Raw genomic sequence first — 25,329 nt, forward strand, 5'->3', positions numbered from 1 at the left:
AGAACAAAAAGAAGAAACCCACATGAAATTTTTTTCAAAAACCAAAAAAAACAAGAAAAGTATCTCCCAAAAAAAAAAAAAAAAAACCCTAACCTTAACAATGAAGTTGTGGACAGAGTCGGTTTGGGATTGGCTAGTCGTTGCCCGAACCAATCGAAAATCAAACAACAAGAACAAAACGAAGTTGAAGCCTAGTAGATGAAGAACATAACGAAGATGAAAAAGAAGAAGAAACCCAGGAAGATGAAGAATTCCATAACGAACAATGATCTGATGATGAAGGAGGAACGATCTGATGATGAAGGAGGAACGATCTGACGATGAAGAACAGAGGAAGAACCAAGAACGCTAGAGCTTCCATTGGATGATTGAACACTGGGTGGGCGATTGGACAATCTAGTCTTCAGATCTACACGAAAAAGGACGTTGGGTCTGACTCAAAAGAATGTGAGGAAGAAGAAGTATTAAAATGGTGAAACTCGAGTATTTAAAACTCCAGTTTTAAAAGCGAAACTCGAGTCTTAAAAACTTGAGTTCCACGTGAATTTTCCTTCTACTTCGGCTACCACCATCTACAAATCGAGACTTAAAAACTCGAGTTTTATCTTGGAACTCGAGATACTAGTTTTCAACATTGTTTTGAAACGTGACAATTAACTAAATTTTTTATATTTAATGTTATTTGGGAAAAAAATTCTTGTGACGGTTGTGATGGTCTTTTTCCTTTTCTTTTCTTTTTTTTTTTTTCCTTTTTTACAAAGTCTTTTTTCTTAATTTATTACCAAGTTAGATGGTTGCAAAATTTGGCAAGTCCTGCATTCTAAAGCATTTATGCCCAACTCGTACGCATAGGCCCAAGGTACATATTCTATTCATGTGTCAACATGGCTGACCAAAGTCTAGTCTAAAAATCATATTAAAAAAAAACAAAAAAAAGTCTAGTCCATAAATAGAGTTAATGTTGATATGTTGTACACGTACACAGCACTACAACTCCCAAAAAAAAGTCTAGTCTATAAATAGAGTTAATGTTAATATGTTGTACACGTACACAGCACCACAACTCCCAAATTAAAGTCTGACAAACTCAAACGGGGAAGCAATAATTTGGCTCCCATGATTGCTAAAAATCAAGTAAGAATCTAATCAAACACACCACAACGGAGGCAAGGATTAAGGTTTAACTATTTAAGTCTCCATAATAAGGCTTTCATGTTTATATATTTAAATTAGATTATAATAGAATTCTATTTCAAATAAAAATAATAATAATAATAATAATAATAAAAGAAAAGATCATTAAGAAAGGTCTTCTTCTTCTTTTTTAGAAACAATGCAAGAAAAATCACTAAGAAGGTCAAGTAACCAAGATTCAATATAAGGTTGTGTTTGGTTCATGTAAAATATTTTATGGAAAATAAATATTTTCTCTGGAAATATTATTTTCGGGAAAGGAAAATGTATTTAGGCTGTTTGGCTGCCTCGGAATTCATTTTACGGAAAATCAATTCCGGTGTTTGGTTCGTTCAAACATTTTACGGAAAATGTTTTACATAGCCAAGCCACCCAATTTTCCATACACTTCCTCAGCTGTAAACATGTGGAAAATGAATCAATACCTGCCCTTATTCCTTATTGCCTTTTGTTTGTTCTTCAACCCAATTCCACACTCACATTTTCCCACCAACCAAACAGACTCACAAAAGAAACAAAACCCATAAAAAAAATTCATCAAATCCGATCAAATTGAGAGAATAAGGAAGAGAGAGAGGCGACTGGGTTCGATCTAGAGGCGAGATCGCGCGGCGGAGGCGAAGGCGAAGGCGAGATTGCACGGTGGAGGCGAGATCGAGCGGTGTTGGAGTCGATCTTTACTTGATCGGCGCGATGCTGCGATTGACGAGACTGGTGCGAACTAAGAACTCGATGGCGTGAACTCGGAGAAAGAGAGAGATCGGTGGCGCGAACTCGACGACGCAATCTCGCCGATGTGTCTGGGGTTGGGCTGCTGCTCACTCTTCCTACTCTCTCTCTGCTGTTCCGCTGTGTCTGTGAGTCCTTCTTTCTCTCTCTCTTTCTCCCTTTGCACATCTGTGAGTTCCTCTCTTTGTGCATCTGAGTTCCGGAAGTGATTTGAAGGTAAAATAAAAACGGAAATACTTTTACAAGGTCAGAAGGCATATTTTACGGTCAACGGAAGTTATTTTCCGTTTGGCCCAATTTTCCGAACCAACCAAACAGCCTATTTTACGGAAAAGCATTTATGAAATTAGTTTGAAGCCAAAACAAACACAACCTAAATCAAATTCCATGCTATATTAAATGTAACTCAATGATTGCTAAAAACTCCAACTTTCTTTACATAGAAGTAACATTCTTTAAGTATGGGAGAAATTTAGGCTAACACCATACTGATCTCCCTCCAAAATTTCCTTTTTCATTGCAGGTATTCATTATCAACATTAGTCCCACAATCAACTGCTTCATCAATTGGTATTGTCCTTGAGAATCTAATTATCAACTTTCCCTTGTGGCAAAGGTTGTATAGTTTAATAGTTTATACTATGTCAATTAATGGACACTCAACATAGCACTATAGTTGCAAGCAAACAAGGCAACCATAATGATCATCCCTGGGAGGAGCCAGGGGGCGAGAGGGGGCAAGTGACCCCTGGCTCCTCAAAAAATGACTTTTAAATAAAACAATTTTAACTCTTTAAGGTCTTGCCTCTCTTGACATGAGAAAAGAAAAAACAAAGAAGCATTCCCACAGTAACCAATTTGTACCACTGACATAAGAAAAAAGCCAAAAACCTATACTACTTAATCAATAAGCCTAGCACCTAAGAAAAAGAGACCAGCTCTCACTTATTGAAAGCCACTGTCACACATGATTTCACCACACCACACCACACCATTCCTACTACTCTTTTATATTTTCTCCCCAATACTTTTTTTTTCCCTTTCAAATCAGCCACAACAACTCAATCAACGAGCCCTCATATTAATATTATACACAATATAATATTATAATAATAATAATAAATAATGTTATAGACACAACAAAATGTTATAACAATTATAGTTGTTTGTTTATTTATTATTAATGTTGATTGATTTTCTTTAGGCTATTTTTTTATATTGTCTTTTAATAAACTGAAATCTTGACTTCGCCGCTGGATCATCCTCAGGATCAATAAAGGGTTGCTACTTTTAAAAAAACAAGTGAGGGACTTGACCCAAGGCATGCAACAACTTATAATATAACTAAAAAATCATGCAACAACTTTTGCCTTCTCAAGATGATCCCCACAAGCATCTAAGGGAAAAACGGAACAATGGGAAAGGAATGAAGAATGAAGAATGAGTTGTAAAATGACATGATGAGCAGAAAGTTGAATGACTTGCCTTAAAATTCCAAATAAGATCGAATCCTCTACATAGTAGGACGAGGGATTTGGATCCAGTGCAATACTCCACCTAGACTATTGCACTGGGTGCAATTACCCTACTCCCTCTCACATAAATTTTTACCATTTTATTTTTTAGCTTTAACTTTTTAACTTCTTTCAACTAGTTTTCAACTTTTTTTATTCAATGGTTAAGATTGAAAGTTGCTTTTTCCAACTTTCAATTTCAACAATTCATTGCTATTGTATCAGGTGCAATACCTACTTGATCTCAATCCCTAGGACGAGCAATTGAAAGAGGTAAAAGTAAATCTTAATGGATTGATGGAGGCCATAAAGGGAAAGCCGAACAACGGTGGAAGCATTGGACTAAACTATTGATGTGCAGTTTACCTTATAAGCGATGGTTTTCCCTTTACCATGAAAGTTAAATGTCATAGTTGTAAATATTCAATGACATGAAAGACCCCCTCTATCATATCGAGAGCTATAAGGCGTTTATGTACTCTCAAGCAATTCCATATGAAATTATATACAAGTGTTTATGTACTCTCAAATCTCAATCCCCCTAACCTTTTCTCTCTCTCTTCTTTGGCTAGTCACCTAACCCCTTTTCTCCCCTCTCCTCCATTCGCAACCCTCCAACCCATTTTATGAATGTGTCCATTCTTCAAGACAATGAGACATTCTCGACCAATTTGATTTATTGGTGACTTCAATTAACATTTTGCGGATGAAGACATGAGAGCTCAATGCTTTACAAGTTGGAATTGTATATGGGTTGGACATATGATTGGCAGAGACGAATAGGTTTATAAATGAACAAGATTGTTGATTTTGGCTATGGGTTTTGTGGGTTTAGCTGTGGGGGTGGGTTGTGGTTATGATGGTGGGTTATCATGGCTAGAGTTGTGATGGCAGTGATTGGTTGTGGCTGGTGGTGATGTAGTGTTTTTATTTTTATATGTTTGTGTGTGTGGTTGCCACAACCGTGGTGTGGCTATGGTTGGTTGCAAAAGAAATTTGTGGTGATTAATTATTTATTTATTATTTTAATAAGCTGTTTATATCACTTTAAGGCTAGATTGCAAACTATACCCCTAAAGTTTAGGGATTTTTAGATTTTATACACTAAAGATTTAGAATTTGGATTCTACCCTATAAAGTTTTATGTTGCTTGGACTGTTACCCCCTCCATCCATTTTTGAATTGGGTAAAATTAATTGATTAAACTTAACTATTTTTAGCTTTGCTATTCATCATTTTTGTTGTTGGGCCAATTTTTTTTGGGTTTGTTAATTTTGTTCTAGATTTTAGATCCATAACTTCTTCTTCTTCTTTTTTTCCCTTTTTTTTTTCATGGCCTTTAAAAGAATCAATTATATTGTTAAGAGAGATTAAGTGTAATTTTATTAAATCAAATTACTAAAGTTAGTACATAAATATATACCAATATTTTATTTAAAAAAAAATTTCCGCCAGGGGATGCCCCCCAAGCCTAAGAATAGATTCGTCTAAGGGCCCACTTGATCATGTGCATTGCACATGATTTTGAACACATGTAATGCACATGATTTTGAACACATGTTACTTTCTTTTTGCTACCATATAACTTATCATATAGTAATTGCATATGATCTTGAACATATGTTACTTTTTTTTTCTGCCACATAACCTATCATATAGTAATTGCTGCATGCTAGTGTGCCAGCAAAACCTTTCCTGTATATAAAATAAATCCATTAAATATAAAGTATTATGAGAATAGTCAAACAGGTCTTCCAAATAATTTTTGTTTTGGAAGCAGGAATCATTAGTGTTTTTGGTTTCTGTCCACTACACGTCACGATACAATAGGTTGCAACCATGTCAACCAGCTGTGAAAATTGGGAAAGCCATCGCATTTGGTAATAACAGTCTTCCTTTTCGCGTTGAACCAAAATACGAAAATACATGAATCTGATTGCGACAAGACATCACATTCATCCCCTCCACGACGATTCCTGTAAAATCAAAATGCATCTTAGGCTTAAAATAAGTGGTATAGCCAAGTCTTTGATATTGATAGAGACCTACTTTAAAAATTTTAGAAAGACAAAAAAAAAAAATTAATAATAATAAAGAAAATTTTGTAACTTGTACTTTATTGTTCATGGGTATGATATGGTCAAGGAAATTGGGTGTACTCGGTGTTCATTTTTTTCTTTCATGTGGAATGGTGAAAAGTGAAAACCGAAACGAGGGATTGGTGCTATGACTTGTCATGTTAAAATTGGTCAAATGATTTCTCAAAAAAAAAAAAAAAAAAAAATTGGTCTAATGCAGCCCATTATATGGAGCGAATAGATCATGCTCCTTTCAATCTTCATCCACTCATGTGCTACTGCTACGAACCTGCTTAATTTTTCATTATTTTTTTTTAATCAAACAAACAAATTACTTCTTTTCTATATTAACTTTAATGGTTTACATATATATTCAATTATATTTTAGTTATATAAAAAAAAAAAAGGAAGAACCTATAGAGATTAGAGAGAGAGAGAGAGAGTGATGCTGAATCGCTGATTGCTGACACATTTACAGCTCAAACAAATCTTACAAAATTTCAGATTAGTGTTTTATTATGCGCTAATAAAATTTGAAAAAGAATCTGCCAAAGCCAACGCAATAATGATGAGTGAGAGACTCCAATCCAAAGTCCGAACAAAGCTAAAGACCCGAATCAAATTTTGCTTTGAGACCCAAATGGATATATAATTTACCAATCCTCCCTCCAACTATGTGACAACTTAACAAAACCATTAACGTGTATGTCTTATTTTAACAACTTATTTCTATGTAATTTGGTCAAAATAATAATTTGACAACTCATCAAATAATAATAATTTGACAAATTTATTTCTATATATAATAATAGGTGAAACTAAGAGAAACTCAAATTTGAATTTGAATTTTACACCATGTGTTCTAAATTATTTATTTTTAAAGAATTTTATTTCTTAATTTTAGAATCAAATGTGGAACCACATCATAAATATTCATCCAAATAAGTTATTAAGTACAAAAATCAAAAAGTTTAGAATAAATGAATCTCAAAAAAAAAAAAAAAAAAAAGTGCTTCACAATAATTTTTTTTTTTAAAAACATGGACAATTTACATTTTATACCTAATAATAACCTTATAATTTTTTTTAAAAAGTCAACAAAATATAAAAATGACTATCAATAGTGTTTAAATTATATATATAGGAATTATATTATGCATCTTATTGTATATTTTTAAGTATTTTATGTATATGCATGAGGTTAAAAGCTAGTATGATTTAATACATGCTGATATATTCATATATCTTGATAAGGAAAAGTTAATGAATGTTTATCAACTTAATAAAAATTCCAATTAACTATCATCATCATCAGGAGCAGACGTAATAAGTTGAAATTATCTTAAAAAAATAATAATAAAAACGATTTTTTTTTAAACTAGTTTTATTAATAAATGTTACTTATTAAGAAGAGGGAAAAAAAATTTTGTTGAAAAATATCAGAATAGAGAGAGAAACGGCATCGTTTGACCCATTCGTAGGCAACATCACTTTCGCTCGCCCCCACTTGGTAAAGAAAGAAATAAGAAGGCACCACAAGACGCACAGCACACCACAGACCACACCCCCAGTAAAAGGTCTCCAACCCCATTTTCCCCTCTCTCTGGTTCGTTGACCTAGAGAGTTCGCTGCCCACCACCCCCACCCATATTATCATCACTTCCTCTACCAACTTCTAGATCTGTTTTTTCCAAACCCCATCTTTCACTTTTCCAAGGTCAGATCTCTCACCTTGCTTAAACTAGTTCTATACTTTGGTTTTTGTTTTGTGTTTTTTGCTTATGTTTGTTTTGTTTGTTTCAGATCTAGTGGAACCGCCAAAAACGCTGTCGTTTTTGGAGACTCTGATTTGCAAGTAACCAAACCCAGTTCAGGTTTTTTGGGGTTTCATCTGAATCCTTTTTGTTTTTGTTTTTTTTTTTTTTTGTTTAAAGAATAAGAATATATGGATTTACTGTTATTCTCTTTGGTATGTTCTAGATCTGTCTGAAGCAAAAAACGCTGTCGTTTTTTTGCAAAGCTTTGAACTTAGGCAAAAGAACAAAACTTTTTGTGTTTTCAGATCTGGGTTTGATTGTATTTCCCATCCTGTTGCCTGAATTGAAACATTGGAAATGTCGATTTTACCGAAAGGGGATTCGATTCAAATCAGGGAGGTTTGGAATGATAATTTGGAAGAAGAGTTTTCTCTGATCCGTGAAGTGGTCGACAATTATAATTTTATTGCTATGGATACTGAGTTTCCTGGCGTGGTTCTTCGACCTGTCGGGACTTTTAAGAATATTAATGACTATAATTATCAAACTTTGAAAGACAATGTGGACATGTTGAAGTTGATCCAATTGGGTCTCACTTTCTCTGATGAAAATGGGAATCTTCCCACTTGCGGGACTGACAAGTTTTGCATCTGGCAATTCAATTTCCGCGAGTTTAATATAAGTGAGGATATCTTCGCCAGTGATTCAATTGAGTTGTTGCACCAGTGTGGGATTGATTTCAAGAAGAATAATGAGAAGGGGATCGATGTAAATCGGTTTGGTGAGCTTTTGATGTCGTCGGGGATTGTGTTGAACGATGGTGTGCAATGGGTTACTTTCCATAGTGGGTATGATTTCGGGTACTTGCTTAAGCTGTTGACATGCCGGAGTCTGCCTGATACGCAAGCGGGGTTCTTTGATTTGATCAATATGTATTTCCCCACGGTGTATGATATCAAGCATTTGATGAAGTTTTGCAACAGCCTTCATGGTGGGTTGAACAAGCTTGCAGAGTTGTTGGACGTGGAGAGAGTTGGTGTGTGTCATCAAGCAGGTTCTGATAGTTTGCTGACAGCTTCTACGTTTAGGAAGTTGAGGGAAACCTTCTTCAGTGGATCTACAGAGAAATACGCTGGTGTTTTATATGGTCTTGGTGTCGAGAATGGACAGAGTACTAATTGAAAGGAAATAATTGGGGATAAGAAAGATTGATGAATATTTGTAGACTACTTAAGTGTGAGACTATCAGTTCTCTTTGTAAACTGGCAAAAAATTGTCAATTTAGTCGTAACTTTGTCTTCTTTGCTTGCTTTGTAACTGAAACCTTAACCGGTTTTTGTAGCTTGAGTTGCGTGTACATTGTTGCAGTTAGACTTTGAATAAAAACTTATGATGGTTATTTACTTCTTCTGAGTTTCTTTTTCTTTATTATCACCTATTGATTGTGTCTATATCATTCTTACTATTTAGGTCATTGCATTAGTATGTATATTTAACTCATGGGAGATCCATATGGAGTTGAGAGCTTTTCCTTGTGATAACATCCTATCGAACTCCCTCAATCATAGTTGATAAAGAGTTAACTTATTCTGATTTAGATATTAATTTTAAAATCAATGAACCCCGTTTCTTGATTTTGTAGTCCCTGTTAATCAAGATGTTTATTTTTGTATCTAATTTTCATTGAGGCTTTTTTTTTCCTTCTCCCAATCCTTACTTGCTAAGGTTTCCTCTAATCTTTTAACATATATTCTCAATAAATTACATTGTAAAGGTAGTGAAGTTTTGTTTTGGAATTTTCCTTCCTTATTATCACACATGCACGACCCATGCCTGTATCTGCCAGAGTGATCCTTTCTGGAAGATGGGGAAGGCCTGGAAGGTGTGGAAGAGGGAGAGTAGGATGATATTTGTTATTGGAGGTAGTGCATGCAGTTTACTTCTGCAAATACTCATGAATGGGAGTGGGTTCTGGTCATTGCACACCTTATCCTCAAGGTGTGCAATGATTATATCTTCCTCATTGTGCTCATTTGTGAATATGCTCTCTTTTTTATCCTATTTGAAGGATTTGTCAAGAAGGCTTGGAGGTGGCATAGATTGAACAGTATGAAGAGATTAGGAGAGCATATATTACCAGAGATGTGCGTACAGTTTTCTTCAACTAAACTGTCATCAACCAGATGGTTAATTTTGCACCATATCCCCCAGGTATGAAATTGCAATGTCCTCATCTTCCTTTTGTTCTATCATTGGAAATTTATCGATTAATGTTCGTGTTTTACTTCTATCACTGCAATTTAATTGATGAATATTTGTGTTTTTATTTTCTTTCATTGAAATAAACCAGGCTGTTATTTTCTATCACTTTATGGAGAATTTAGATTGTTAATGTTGCAATTATGTAGGAATGCACCTTTGTTCTTTAATCAGACATCATTTGTGTTTATCTACTCCACTTGGAGGCAGCAGTGTAGCTGCATCTGCTATGATTCAGTTTTGTTGTATCCCATGTTGTAATTTATGTGCAATTTTCTTTTTTTTACTGGTGTGTATTACTTTTATAGTGTACAAAAACAACAACATCCATGCCACTATGGGGTTGGCTATAGATCTAACAGACTAAGTCGGGTTGGTAATATGGATTCTTTTTTGCTATTCTATCCTATTCAGACTTATGCCTTTTGTACATCTTTAATTGACATCCTTTTTTACTACTTCTGCTAATGTGTTATTTTTAAGGTTTTCCTCTACCTTTTTTTGTTTCCTACCCTCAACTTTAATAAACTCACATTTTCTCATTGGTGCATTAATTGCTCTTTGTAGCACATGACCAACCCATAACAAGTGACTCCCTCATCTTTTCATCAATAGGGGGCACCTATATCTCTTAGCGAATTTTTGAATCATATCTTTCCTTGTATTTCTACTAATCCATTAACATTTCATACTAATCATATCTTTCCTGGCTTCTTAATTGCCCAACATTCAGTATTATAGAGCATAGTTGGTCTTATAATTGTAAACTTTTCTTTTAACTTGATAGACATTTTATGACTACACAATACTCTTATGCGTTTCTCCACTTCATCCACCCAATGCTTATCATATGATTCACATCCTCTTCAATCTCTCAATCCTTAAATTATTGATTCAAGACATTGAAAGCACTCACTCTTTGGTATCTCTTGACCATTAAGTGTTACAATCCCTTAATCTTTGTTTTCTACTTTTATTAAATTTATATTTCACATACTCTATATTAGTCCTACTCAGCCAAAAGTGTTTAGATTCTAATGTATCTCGTCAAATTCTAATTTGACATTAACTCCACTTCTAGTTTCATCAGCTTAAATTATATCATCTGCAAAAAGCATACACAGGTAATTCATCTTGAATCAATTTAGTGAGCTCTTCCATAATTAGTGCAAAAAGATATGGACTTAATGTTGATTCTTGATGCTTGTTGCAAAATTATAGCGGTAGAAAAACTCACTTGTAATACATCCACCTGTTCTCACACTAATACAGCTCCATTATAATATACATATCCTTAATCCAGTTAGTATATTTTAGAAGAACTCCTTTTCTAAAACTCACTAATATCTGCTCTAGCTACCCTATCATACATTATCTTGGTCAATAAAAATCATGTAGAGATCTTTTCAGACTTCTCTATATTTTTCCATAAAATGTCTAAGAAAATAGTTTCAACGGTAGATGTAGATCGTCCTGGCATAAACTGAATTGATTTCTCAATACTGTTGTTTCATCTTTGATATTGGGTGATTTGCTCTTATGTTGTCTGGGAACCTCAAGATTGCATCACTTTTCTTGCACATGCATTGCAAAATGTCTGCTGCTTTTTATGTTATTTCCTAGCATAATCAATTTATTAATTATACTCTCAAGTGTTTTTCTTAGGGCAAGGTTACCTGGATCATGTTGAAGGAATAAGTTTTCTTAGAGCTTGGATGCAGGAGTAACAGTGGATGGTATCTGGCTGGTGGGAAGCTTTGAGTAGCATCAATCTTTCTTTTCAAGCTCCCTCCTTTCAACTGAAGCAGAAGCATTAGGCACTGATAAAAGCAACAGTGTTATGGACACTTTATTTTGATTGAAGAAAGTGCATAAATCAAGGCACAATGAGGCTCATGCAATTCCCAGTTTACCCAATTTGCTAGGGTCAATGCCAGAGGCCTATCAACTTGTGTGCTTCACTTGTTTTGTACTTTGTGTGTTTGTGTAAAAAAAGGCGCATATTTGCAATGTTCTGGCAACCAATTATGAAGTATTGTCTGACATCAACATTTGAGGCAAGTTTTGTAAGATGAGATTGGATTTTCTGTTTTATTTTCAGTTACACTTTCAGAAAGTATAAATGCATCTGATGGATGCTGAAGAAGCAGTCTCTTTTTGTTGTCTCTCTCTTTTCTTTCTTTTGCTTGCTTTTAAAATTTTTATTTTCCCAAGAAAGAGATTCCGCATTTCTTGCAATAAGCCAATAACTGGGTAATATGATATCTCAGGTTCTTTGTTTTTTCTTACTTTTGACTGTCATCATGTTCTATCTTTACTACGACTTGGGTTAATAAAGAGATGCTACCTAACAATGAAATATATTGCAGATGATGTAATTGCCTCGGGAGACAAACATTCATCAGAAGATAAAAGATTCAGCAATTATGTTAACAGTTGGGTGAATGGAACCCTGTTGCAGTCAGAGTTTTGCATGCATATATGGAATCTCGGAATATATGACATTATTTTGAGAGAAGTGTGTTACTTCCTAGGCCATGACTAGGATGTAACTTAGTGGAGATAAATGGCTAAAATGCTAAATTTAACAACTAAATATAACAAAGTGACTGAAGCTAATTTTTGCTGTTGAACAAAAAGCAATATTTTATTAGCTCCTAGCTCAGATTACGTATTAGATACCTGCCGGGTGCCTCACAATATTGGCCACAACTCGCCCATATGGTAAGTTGTGGTTGGTGGAGGGGTGATGTGGGGACACCTCTCCATCAATCACAACTCACCACATGGGCGAGTTGTGGCCAATGTTGTGTCTTTTGGTGTGGCACAAAAATTATTCTAAAAAAATTAAAAAACTAGAGTCGAATTTTTTTAAAACTTTTGTTTTTTCTAGGCATGATTTTTTTTTTTTTTTTTTTAAATAAACTTTTGTTTTTGCTTTCCTTTTGGTTGTGGTTGTTGTTTATTGTAGTGGATATATTATTTTATTGTATTGTTTATGTAAGGGCCGAATTTGGATTGGACCCAATATAAGATTGGGTTTTAGCTCAATAAGCTCAAACAATGAATTTGTAGAGCGTGGGTAAAAAAACTAGTTCTATTTGGTAAGAAAGACAATAACAGTTGTTTATTTAAGAGAATAAAAAACAAGTGAAATGAGAAAATTTGTCCTCGGCATAGTCCGAGGAGCTATATTATAATATCCAGTTGATGATCAATGTTATAAGAGTTCAAATGATTATTACAAAGATTTCTTGATTTCTCGATCCCTCTCCTTTAGGCCACATCTCCATGCTATATACTATAATTTTGGTATCATCTTTACCATACACGTGTAGGTTAGTTTTTAGGAATTCCTTCTTGTCCCATTCAACACCTCCCAAAACCTTCAACTAGTAACTGTAAGGCTGCTTAACCACTGTTCAGGTATTACCTCCACATTAATGCGGCGAGAGAGTTAGCTGAGATGCATTTAATGTGGAGGTAGTAGCTTTTGAAGATATTTGTTGCCTCCCTTTACTCATCCCTTATCCAATGTCCGACTTCTAATCGTGATGCAACCTTGAAGAATGTCCAGGATGATAAGATATTCTTACTGATCTCGGATCTCTATTTCTGAGATGACTTTTCTTCTCGGATATATTTTGGACTATTATACACAATCCTTATTTCTTCTTCTCATACCATTCCCATAATAACCTTATTTGACCATCCTCGAATTGGTTAATATCCTCAGATTGGGCCATAGGCCCAATTCGTACAGTTTTAATAGTACCTTCTGGCTAATTGATCTCCATAGTTTATATAATTAAAATGTGTTGAATGTTAAAATAAAACAATTGATATTATGTGTTTTGCAAAGTGGGGTGGTGAAATAGATAAAGTACTTTTTGTGGTGTCAAAACTTAAATTTTTGGTACCACCAATACTGACGCTCTAAGCATGTTCAGATCCTTTGTGGGGGTGGAGGGGTTGGGGAATGGGTATTTACCCCTAACTTTAAAAATATGTAGCAAAATGTCCTTTTTATTTTTTTAAACTATTTAGCAAAATGTCCTTGTTTTGGAACTCGATTTTAACAAAATCGAGTTTTTTGTAAAACTTGGTATCCTTAAAATCGAGTTCTATGAATAGAACTTGACATTAGCAATGCCGAGTTTCATTTAAATTTTCAAAAAAATTTAAGTGGAAAAATATGAATAGAACTCAACATTACTAATGTTGAGTTTCATCTGTAACTTGATTATATTAAAATCGAGTTTAAAAACTAGAGGCATTTTGCTAAACATTTTCAAAACAGAGATATTTTACTAGATAGTTTTCAAATTATGGGTAAATACCCATTTTTGGCTGATCCTTGGATTTCTCTTAATATAGTCATCGCTCTGAGTTTTCAAAATGGACAACAACCCATTACCTTGGATAAGTTGAAGCCTGATTTGTAGATGGATTTGGCTTGTGTCAAGTTTTCTTACACTGGACGTAACATAAGCCCGACATGTGTTTACGTTGTATCTTTTCCAATGTATAGGAGCACTTGATGGAAGCTTTACCCTTTGTAAATAAACATCTTTGGTGTTAAAAAGACCAAGATAGCAGCATGTTGTAATTATCTCTAAAAAAAAAAAAAAAAAAAAGTAAAAGATTGCGGTGTTCTCCCTCATAAAATAGTGTGAGGTTGCATGGAGTGACTCACTGCTCTCTCTCTTTGGTTGAATAAAATTCTAAGCTTGCCTTAACATTAAAAGGAGTACTCTAATTGAAGCTAAAAATTTATGTGAACAAATTCTAACTCATCTTTTAACTTCAAAAGAGTACTTTAATTAAACAAACCTCTTAAAATTTATGGACGTTCAAAAGTCGAGTTCGGTCCTTTTAAATTTTTTTTTTATAAAATCATTTACCCTAGTTGTGCAAGTATTGGAAAAATTATAAATTGAAAAAAAAAAAAAAAAAGTCAACCAAGTTGGCAAGTGAAGTGTTCTAGAAAAGTTTTGTAAGGACTAGATTTTAAATCTTAACCCAACAGATAGATGGACTGAGGCCCAAAAAACCCAAAACAATGAATTTGTAGAGAATGGGTTGGAAAACTGGGTTCTAATGAATTAGACAGACACAAAAGTAGATTTAGATGACAAGAAGATGTAAATTGACAGGTTTATAATAAAGAAAATCGTTCTCGACAAAGTCCAAGGAGATCCGTTCTTGTATATTTCTTTCAGATTTGATTATAAAATCAATTCTTGATGTTACAGTAATTTTCTCTCTTTTTCTCGATCCCTTATCCATGGAGGATCTCTTACTTTATATAGTTCCTCTTGGGCTATCTTGATCTTACACTTGTTGATCATTTGAGCCACTACCTGAGTGTTTGTCCCATCAGACATCCTCTCTAGTTTTCTGTGAATTGTGGTAGTCAAGGCAGCACTATTTAGGGGTCTTTTCCACATAAATACGGCTAGAAAGTTAGTTGCAAGACATTTAATGCGGTGATAGCAGTTTTTCCTTAGATATTTTCTAACTCTCATTCTTACAGTATGTTCATAAAGCACTTTTTTCTCAGTGGAATTTCTTGGAATGTCACTTTGAGTGATAGAATACACACTTGATTTGTCCTTCGTTCGTCCGAGGAGATACTCCTCCTCGGACTACCTTCCCCAGCCTTTCTATTTGAATCTTACTCATGGGATTCTGAGATCGACACCCTCACTACTGTTTATCAGTCTTCGGACCAACTAACGTCTTCGGCTAAGGCCCAAGACCCAATATACGAATTTGGACCCTCATCCTACAAGTTCTATTTATTTTTCTAAAATTTCATCTACGTCTAAAGAGCATTTGCAATTCGTATTAGTTGGTACAATTTTTTTTTTTTTTTTTGTCTATTTTAGAATAAGAACCTATTTGTTATATTTTAAATACTTATTTTTCTATACATCCCACTTTAGATTATCTATTTTATAGTACATTTCATTAAAATATCAAATTTTCTTAATTTTTTAAAATTGTTTTTCTTTCTTTACATACAACTACTATTCATTTTTTTCTTTTATTATCAGGATAGGTAAAAAAAGAATAAAAAACTAAATGCAAAATAAATAGTGTCAAATTGCTAGTGTAAATTTACATGGTTATTCTAGTTATAAATGAATTTTACACAATTATACATAGATTAATGTGAGAGATTTTAAGAATTAGTTAGGCAAAATGTGGAGCTTTTTCTTACAAGAATACGAAATCAAAATGATTTTGTAAACCTTGAAGAGCTACAGAGAGATATGTAGAACACACCAGGAAAAGATATGCAAACTGAGAAGGATATTCCATTCTTCCCATTTCTGGGACTCTTTCACCTTGAGCCGTTTCTTTATTTGTTGTAACTAAAAGTCTAAAACCGAGGTACAAAAGCAAGAAGACCAAGAGTCCAAACAATACAAAACTCACCAAATAAAAATGATATTTGAGTCAAACCTTTTCACATATTTCCAAATTCATTTGATTATTCTGATGTTTTTATATTTTTATAACTATTGCGCAATGCTTGGTCTGCTACAAGTATTTCCACTATCATCATTATTAATCCATGATTGGGATTTCTATGCATTGGCATATTCCATCACGAAGCACCATTACCTAAGTTTTGTTCTACTTTAATTAATGTTGGTGTGAAAAAGGATATTTTGTTGTAGAGAGAAAGGACAGATGATGCCCACCTCATAGTTCATAAGCCATTAATAAAAGCTTCTTAAAGAAAAGGCTTGGCCACGAAGTAATACTTTATGCAATGGAAATGACTTCAATTTTGTTCTTTGTATTGTTTAAAAACATGATTAATTATTCTTGTGGTTGGAGTCATGTAATGCTGGCCATGTTCTGTTACCCTCATTACGCCACTTGCCCTTCGCCACGGGCGCACGGTCCATGCCTACCCTAATGCAGATAGCACCCAATATATATATAACCTTAAAAGTAATTCAATGAAAATAATTCAAGAATATGAATAAATGTTGTAAGGGCACAACATCTTTAACGGCCCAACAACGATGTTGGGCTCGCACACGAAAAGTCCCTCACAATAATATTTGTAGAAAGTGGGCTTGAAAGGCCAGCGTTGGATCATAGGGCGACATTTCGGGCCGGACTATAGGTGAACCAATATGAGATAGAGCTTTGGGCTGGATATTCAGGCCCTTCAATCTTGTATCTAGGAGGATTTGGCTCCTCGGATCATGTCCGAGGAGCGATGGTGCTGTCCCCGGTTACTCGTCGGAGGGTTTTTATGTGGTGTCCGGCGTATATTATCCAGACATTCTCTTTCATCAAGTCTTTCTCAAGAAGCTAGCTGGGAGAGAGAGATATCCCCCTTTTGGTCACATAACATTCTCTTTTATACTAGCCTACGTTCGTTGTCCTTCGTCAACGTGTAGGGTCGATCTTTCCAGGACATATATCTGTCCCATCAGTCTAATCCCAAAATTGCTGGAGATGATCCATAAAGCCTAAGATCCCGGCTCTGTTAGGGGCAGTGTCATGTCAGGGAAGGGTATTAAAGACAACTTCCCTAGGATATTTTCTGATCTTTATAGTTTACTCGTGTTCCATTTCTATCCATGAGGTTTTGGACCTGCCGAGGACGAAACCGTCCTCGGCTGTGTCTTCGGGCCACTTTTTATGTTTCCTAGTTTCGAGCTTGGGCCCTGGCCTCCTTCAGTTTAGGACCGGTGGGCTTCCCATAAGCGCGTGGGCCGGACCCATAAACTATTGGACCCCACAAATGTATATTTTTGATTTGTGCAAGTTTTAGGTTTATTCTTTTGTTAGTGCAAGTTTAACTGTTATTTCCTGCTAGTGCTGCCAAAAAGAATGAAGAGGTCATTAATTATTTGGCTTGAAGAATGTATATATATTTTCCATTATAATAACGGATTACGAATGAATAAAATTCATTGTCATTTTTAATATATATAAAAAAAAAGTTGATGCAAATGATTAAACTTGGATTTATTATTATTTATTGTTTTTTTTTTTGTTTTGTTTTGAGAAACTAGAATTATAAATTATTGATTTTGATAATTATATTGTCAATTATAATAATATAATTTGGCGGAGCAAATGGTTATATTAATTATAATAAGAGTATTAAATTTTGGTCAAATTGGAGTAATTTTATACAAATATAATGAAACAAAATGTTTTTGTTTGTTTCAAAGGAAAAACTTGTGTAAAGATATTTTTTAGTATTTTCTAGTAATTGATAGTATCAGAAAAAAAAAAATTATATCTCATAGTAAGCTAAATAAGAGAAGTTAGAAGATTATTTTCAACTCATTCAAGGTTGCGATGAAACATAGAAAAATGGGATTTTAATATAAAATTTCATTAATATTTGAAATATTGGCCGATATTTTTCATGGTGACTAATATATGATTATTTTATTGGTTTAGTGATTTTTAATATTCGTAATGCATCAATAGGTAAACTCAATATATTGCTTGAAACATTTTAGTTCTTTTTTTCCTTCTAAATTTCCACATTAATATCGATATATTTGATGATCTAAATAATATATTTATAATTATTTAAAAACTCCCAAGATTACATAATGAGATATCTTATTATTACTTTTGTTGAGAATCCCATAAATGAGGATGTAATCATTCAAATGCAATCATTTCACAAAAATCGTATAGAAAATGACACCCCACCTAAAAAATTTGAGTAACAAAATATTATAATATTTTCACAATTAAGTTTTGAATTATGGGAGGTTTTATTTTGACCCACGGAAGACTAATAATTTTGCTTGTTGTAAGACCATTGTGAAATTTCATTGTGTTAATTGAAGAACTCTTTTTTTTTTTTTGACTAATTAATTGAAGAACTCTTATTGCTTATGTGATGGGTTATTTCAATACCTAATAAATAAATGTTTAGTGGCTTTTGCATTTTAGCCTCAATTTTTTTAGAATTTTTTTTTCTATAATTAGTGAAACATTAATACATATAATCCAATTATATATGTAATAAAATTTGCAATATACTTTAACCCAACATTACTCGATTTTTTAGTTATCTATATATATATATATATATATAAAACCGAAACCTCTGCTGGCACCACAATTTTCCACGTCAGCACAATATTTAAAAAATATATATATAAAACCGAAGTCTCTGCTGGCACCACAATTTTTCACGTCAGCACAATATTTAAAAAATAAAAAATAAAAATAAAAACATTATAACACCTTAAAACCCTAGCAACCTTACCCTCAAAACTCTAGCAACCTTACCCCTCTCTCAAGTTAAGAAATATAAAACCACAGTTTCTGCAAACTCTCTCTCTCCAAACGTAAATATCAAATTCAACCCTTTTAATTTCTCTTTATATTTTGGAGGCTTCTATAGAGTTATAGTGAGTTATGCTGATTTTGTTTTTTTTGTGTGTGTATATAGATGGTCATAATACTCCGGTATTCTAAGAAAAGTTTGTGTTTTCGTTAATTGAAGGCCTTAGAGAGATAAGTGTTACAGTTTGGAACAGCAATACAAAAGACGATTTCATTGGCAGCGGAAAGTAATTACTTTGTCTCATATTTTTGTTTTTTGAATTGATTTTGTGTGCTTTTTAGACCATTTTGGATCAATTTTGTTAATTGGGTGTTTTTTTTTTTTTTTATAGGGTCCAATTAGGGAAGGTTCTTTCAAAGGGTTACGACGACCGCACTTGGTATCTGTATACTAATAGTGGGGGGTAAGTGCTATAAATTACTAACCCTTTTAAGTGTATAATCTGTTTCTAAAATTATCTATAATATTTTGTCCTCCGAAAATTTTATCTCTTTAATTTTATTATATTGTGTTTTTTAAGCTATAGACAGATTTTCTTTGTTTCTTATTTTCAATAATAAATCATTTTATTGCAATACCGGTAATTGTTTGAGAAATCCAATATATTCATATCTCTATAGAATAGAAAATAGTAGAAGCCAATTTATATTACAACTACTTAAATTGATTTGACTTAATTCCGTACAATTACAAAGTATAGCATGAAAGATAATGGAATTAATTGTTGTAATTTTTATTTTCTTTCCATGTTTTGAATTTCCATGTTTTTATTGTTGATGAGAAATTAAGGCTTAGTTGCACAATATGTGTAAATTCTTCAGAAGGCTACTTTAAATAGTAAGTCAATGTGTCTCTTACATTTGGGTATTAGTTAGAATTATTTTCAAATGATTGTACCAATAAAAGTGAATATGTATAAATTTTGTTTAACTATCCCGTGCATTACACGGGTTAGCTACTAGTAATATTAATATCCAAATCTCCCTCGTAAGAACCTAGACTAGACTAGAAGAAAACAAACTGTTTCTTCATAGGAGGAGAAAAATTAAAAAAAGAAAAAGGCATAATGTTGGACAGCTTCCATGTCTCTTCCTAATTCCAAATGAAATTGTCTTTTGCTTCCAAAGCCAACCCCAAGAACAACGTGGCTTCTTCGCTTAACAATTAAAAGAAAAAACAAATAGAACCACCCCACCCCACCCCACGCAAAACGCAGAGTTCGCCAACTTCCTCGTACTCATTTCTCATCGACGGCGACACCTCAGTTCTCCTTCATCAACCCATCGGGGTAATCATATCATTCCCTCTCAACTATTTGATTCGAATTTCGGATCATACCCAGTACCAGATCCGGGATCTCATGCCTCAGAAACCCATCTTCCTGGGGTTTCTCTTTCTATTTCTCTTCCTTCTCTGCCATGCGGATCCGAATCCCACCTGCTCCAAAACCAGCCCCCTCGTGGGCCTCCGATCCGAGTTCAAAATGGTCCAGCACCAGCTCCGCGGCGCCCTAACAATCCTCGACGATTGCTCTTTCCGGGTCTCCCAGTTCGACATGCTACCCGGATCCGACGTCCACTGGTGGGGCTCCGTCGCGCCCGACTTCGCAAACCTCACCGCCAAGGGCTTCGTCGTTTCGGACCAAACCCTAAACGACACCTACACCAACGCCACCTTCGTCGTGCATTTGAGAAGCAACGTCACCTGGGATCGGATCCAAGTCCTCTCCGTTTGGGACCTCCCCACCGCCTCAGATTTCGGCCACGTCGTCCTCGAAGTCCCTCCTGCCGGGTCGTCGCCCGACTCGAACCCGAGTTCTCGCAACCATACCGAGCCGACCATGTTCGAGAATTGCAAGGTGTTGAGTGAGAGGTACAGGATTCGGTGGACTTTGAATGCTGACGTGGACTCCATCGATATCGGGTTGGAAGCGGCGACCGGGATCACGGACTACATGGCTTTCGGGTGGGCCAACCCGAACTCGACCTCGCAGCCCATGATCAAATCCGACGTGGCGGTGGCGGGTTTCAGAGAAGACGGCACGCCGTTTGTGGACGACTATTACATCACGAACTACAGCGAGTGCGTGACCAACAAAGACGGTGTCGTACAAGGCGTTTGCCCCGACACCATTTACGAAGGATCCGACCCGGTTGGCCTCGTCAACAATACCAAGTTGGTTTATGGGCGTAGAATTGATGGGGTCTCGTTTATTCGGTATCGGAGACCGTTAAATTCGGTTGATGACAAGTATGATTTGCCGGTGAATCATACTGAGAATTTAACGGTGATTTGGGCAGTTGGGCCTATAAGGCCACCTGATACTTTGAGACCTTACTATCTTCCTCAAAATCATGGTGGGTTTTATGGGCATTTTGTGCTTAATGTATCAGACCCAGTTGATGATTGTTTGGGTCCTTTGAATTCAGAGGATAAGGAAGATCAGGGCATAATTATTGCGGATGCTAATGCTCCGCTGGTGGTTGCGTCCGGTCCTGCATTGCATTACCCGAACCCTCCTAACCCGGCTAAAGTGTTTTACATTAACAAGAAGGAGGCTCCGGTGTTGAGAGTTGAGCGTGGGGTGCGGGTTAAGTTTTCAATTCAAGCTGGACATGATGTTTCTTTTTATATTACTTCGGATTCAATTGGTGGGAATGCTACATTAAGGGGTTTGAATGAGACGATTTATTCAGGGGGGGCGAGTGCTGAGGGAGTTCAAGCGAGTCCAATGGAGTTAGTGTGGACGCCGGATAGGAATACGCCTGATGAAGTTTACTATCAGTCTTTGTATCAACAGAAAATGGGGTGGAGAGTGGAGGTGGTTGATGGGGGTCTGCCTGATATGTATAATAATAGTGTTATTTTGGATGATCAGCAAGTTACATTCTTTTGGACTTTGTCGGAGGAATCAATATCAATTGCAGCTCGTGGTGAGAAGAAAAGTGGTTATCTTGCAATTGGATTTGGTACTGGAATGATAAATAGCTATGCTTATGTGGGTTGGATGGATGAGGACGGGGTAGGGCGGGTAAGCACGTATTGGATTGATGGAAAGGATGCAGTGAGTGTGCATCCGACTCATGAGAATTTGACATACGTGAGATGCAAGTCAGAGGGTGGTATCATCACTCTGGAATTCACACGTCCCTTGAAACCTCTGTCTTGTGGTCATGGTCATAAAAGGTTGGAGTGTAATAACATTATTGATCCCACAACACCTCTTAAAGTTATCTGGGCAATGGGTGCTAAATGGTCAAATGGGAGTCTAAGCGAGAGAAATATGCATTCCGTCACAAGTAGCAGGCCTGTTCGGGTGCAGCTTATGCGTGGTTCTGCAGAGGCAGAAGAGGATTTACGACCGGTATTGGCTGTACATGGGTTTATGATGTTTCTGGCTTGGGGCATTTTGCTTCCTGGTGGAATATTGGCAGCTAGGTACCTAAAGCATGTTAAGGGTGATGGTTGGTACCAGATTCATGTTTACTTGCAGTACTCGGGTTTGGCAATTGTCTTCCTTGGCCTTCTTTTTGCAGTGGCTGAGCTTAGGGGATTCTATGTTAGTTCATTACATGTTAAGCTTGGAATTACAGCAATTGTTTTGGCTTTTGTACAACCAGTGAATGCGTACCTAAGGCCTAAAAAACCAGATAATGGGGAGGAGGTTACCTCGCAAAGGCTTCTTTGGGAGTATGGCCATGTCATTTTGGGCAGATCTGCCATTGTTGCCGGTATTGCAGCACTCGTCAGTGGAATGAAGCATTTAGGAGAAAGATATGGTGGTGAAAATGTTCATGGACTTAATTGGGCTTTAATGGCTTGGTTCTTGGTTGGTGCATTGATAATCGTGTATCTGGAATTCCGTGAAAAACGTCGGAGGAGGGAGAGAATTTTTGGAAGAAGCAATTGGGTGTTGGGTAACCATGATGAAGATGATTCTCATGATCTTTTAAGCCCAAATGGAACTCTAGCAGAAAAAGAGTCACAACAATCTGGAAGAATGGAAGTTCAATTAGAACCTATGAGCAGATAGATATGTTAGAAAATTACTTTTTGGTATACAGTCACCACTCCACATCAGTTTTGATATTGTTGTTACTCATACACAGGTTAGCCGGCTTGTTCATTTGCATGAAAGGTTTTTGCAGTGTGAGGGGGTTACTCAGTATTCGCTATATTTGCTTTCAAACGTTCATCTTGAAGATAATAACCCTGCAACACGTATTTTGTATACTCATACATCTCAACACAGTGGAAGGTTATATTATTCTCTCTCTCTTTCTCATTAATTGAGAGCAGAGTTTCTTTGCAATGTGGATTAGTTTAGCTTCTGTATGTTAAGATTTAGGGGGTGTCATTTTCACACCTTTGAAAGCTATAGTTTCTTTAGCTAAAATGAAAGTTGTTGTTGCTGTATATTATGAGATGCTAACCAATGATACTTAATGTTTTACAGGCATTGCCATTGCATTCTACTAGAAATTGAAATTTAGTTGATCATAAATGGTATTCCTGTAGGTCAAGCTTGTGTATGTTTTTTGGTTTTGGTTGCTACTGTTGCCACAAGAGAATTTTTTTTATTATTTGTTGCAAGTGTAATAAGACTAGGGATAATATCCCCCTCCAATTGAATCCTCCAATCTTTAGTTAGATGTATGACCTGTGGCATTTACAATATTTGCCATCAGGGAATATGTATGTGCTCCTATAGTATTTATTTGCTTTTGACTTGCTTCCAGTGTTCTAGACACAAATGTAACAGTGTTCCAAACACGAATATAACTCGTGTCTAAAATTGACCATGTGTCAGTCTCATATTTGTCATGTTTGACTTTCTTATCCGTTTAGTGTACTAGAGTATCGGACAGAAGCCTTATCTAATTTATTTTGCCTTGTGAATTACTTGGACAGAAATATGAAATTTTTTTGTGGACTTTGGAAGTGATCCTCAGATGTGATGACTTGTTTGTAAGTTAAAATGATGTAATTATCACGGGATCTGGAAAGTTTTCTTATATTGAAAGAAAAATTTATAAGTGGAAGATACAATACCAGAAGATATTTGACTGAGATTTTTCCCCCCTGGTAGTCAATTTGGCCAGGATTTGATATCCTACTATATATAGAAAAAGAGAGTTTTTGCCTCTTTGTTTATGGTGTAATAAAACGCTTTTAGAGAGGTCAAACAACATAGTATACTAAACGACAGGCTAGAGGCTTAAGGGAGGTCAAAACAAGAGTAAGAGTGTCATTGCCAGATTCTTCAGCAGAAAGTCAGTGCTGATTGCAGACACTCAAGATTTTGGACTAGATTTTCTTTACCTGCTTCAAGTCACTTTTTTCTTTTGCTTTCTATCACCGATTACTCCTACCCACTCTCGCTTTCAGGGATTATTTAGGGCCTTTGTGTAAGAAATTGCTTCGCAAAAAGTGACTCTTATTGTGCCTTTGTTAGGGAAGCAGGGTGGTTTGGAACCCATTTTGCTCATCTGAGACACTCTACTTCAAGATCAGCTTGTGAAAACCTGTGGGATGGTTGAGTTGCTATCCCTTCTTACTATGTAAGTCATACAAATTCTTAAATTTAGTAGTTATCAAAAAAGTCTTACAAATTCTTAAATTTAGTCCTTTATGTTTCATGCATGATGGGGACTCCATGTATTTTTCTTGTGACATAGACTGAATCATGTGAACAGCAGTGGTCATTTGAATTGAGTAGTTGTTGTTTCTCTTTCGGTTTGGATCTGGTTTTAGGACTAATGTAGATATTAGAAGTGTTCCTCTTCTTTATTTTTCAGAAATCTGAATATTATATCAGTTTACTTTAATTTCTCTAGATGTTTTGGGAGCTCCTTTGTTCTTAAGTTTCAGAACCAGGGTTGGGGGGTAGATGAAACTTCCTTATTGTTTGAAAATCCGGTGGGGACTCTGAGCGAACACCATAAAAATGCTTGCTGCTGTTCACATGGGAAGGTAAGCTATGTTTTTTGGTTTCTGCTTCTCCAATAACAAACTTATGTGTTATTATTATATTATTGGGTTTCTCACTTATTTATTATTGTTTTTTTCATTTCATATGTATATCTGATTGTTGTCAGTTAGTGAATAATCATATGGTATGCATATTTTACCATAGAGACCATGCTGTTTGAATCAGGTTCACTGTCAGATTTTGATGCTGATTGAAAGAGGGAGTAAGGGTAAGGGACAAAGATTTCTTTTGGCCCTTCAACCATTAGAGGTCTTGTAGGTCTTTTAAACCAATTTTTTTCAATGGTTTCACAGCAGTTTCCTCTTTACATAATTGTTTGATTTTAAGCAAAACTATAAGTTTAGGGCTTTGGTTTTGTAGATTAGTTCATTAGTGGCTGGATATGAAGTAAATCTATGACACCCAAACAAGAGAGACGGAACAGAATTTTTTCCTTGCCTTTTTACTGTTCGCT

The 25,329-nt window shown here is 35.4% G+C and overlaps 2 protein-coding genes across 4 annotated transcripts; both read left to right on the top strand.

Annotated features, from left to right (window-relative positions):
- Positions 1–7,045: 7,045 nt before the first annotated feature.
- On the top strand, positions 7,046–11,698 carry LOC126712843 (probable CCR4-associated factor 1 homolog 7). Of its 3 annotated transcripts, XR_007651175.1 has the most exons (4): positions 7,046–7,232; positions 7,319–7,389; positions 9,341–9,483; positions 11,197–11,698. XR_007651175.1 is itself a non-coding variant. In XM_050412333.1 (3 exons), exon 3 carries the CDS (start codon positions 7,630–7,632, stop codon positions 8,452–8,454), a length of 825 nt encoding a protein of 274 aa, XP_050268290.1. In that variant the 5' UTR covers positions 7,047–7,232; positions 7,319–7,389; positions 7,496–7,629; the 3' UTR covers positions 8,455–8,675. The 3 variants fall into 3 exon arrangements, 2 of the variants coding, with proteins under 2 accessions (XP_050268290.1, XP_050268291.1); XM_050412333.1 differs by lacking the exons at positions 9,341–9,483; positions 11,197–11,698 and adding an exon at positions 7,496–8,675 and having other exon boundaries at positions 7,047–7,232; XM_050412334.1 differs by lacking the exons at positions 9,341–9,483; positions 11,197–11,698 and adding an exon at positions 7,578–8,675 and having other exon boundaries at positions 7,047–7,232.
- Positions 11,699–19,917: 8,219 nt separating this feature from the next.
- On the top strand, positions 19,918–23,387 carry LOC126712844 (cytochrome b561, DM13 and DOMON domain-containing protein At5g54830). The gene has a single exon (XM_050412336.1). The coding sequence runs from the start codon at positions 20,244–20,246 to the stop codon at positions 22,914–22,916; it is 2,673 nt and encodes an 890-aa protein (XP_050268293.1). The 5' UTR covers positions 19,918–20,243; the 3' UTR covers positions 22,917–23,387.
- The last annotated feature ends 1,942 nt before the right edge of the window (positions 23,388–25,329 follow it).

Source organism: Quercus robur, chromosome 2 (genome assembly GCF_932294415.1).
Source record: "Quercus robur chromosome 2, dhQueRobu3.1, whole genome shotgun sequence".
NCBI lineage: Eukaryota > Viridiplantae > Streptophyta > Magnoliopsida > Fagales > Fagaceae > Quercus > Quercus robur.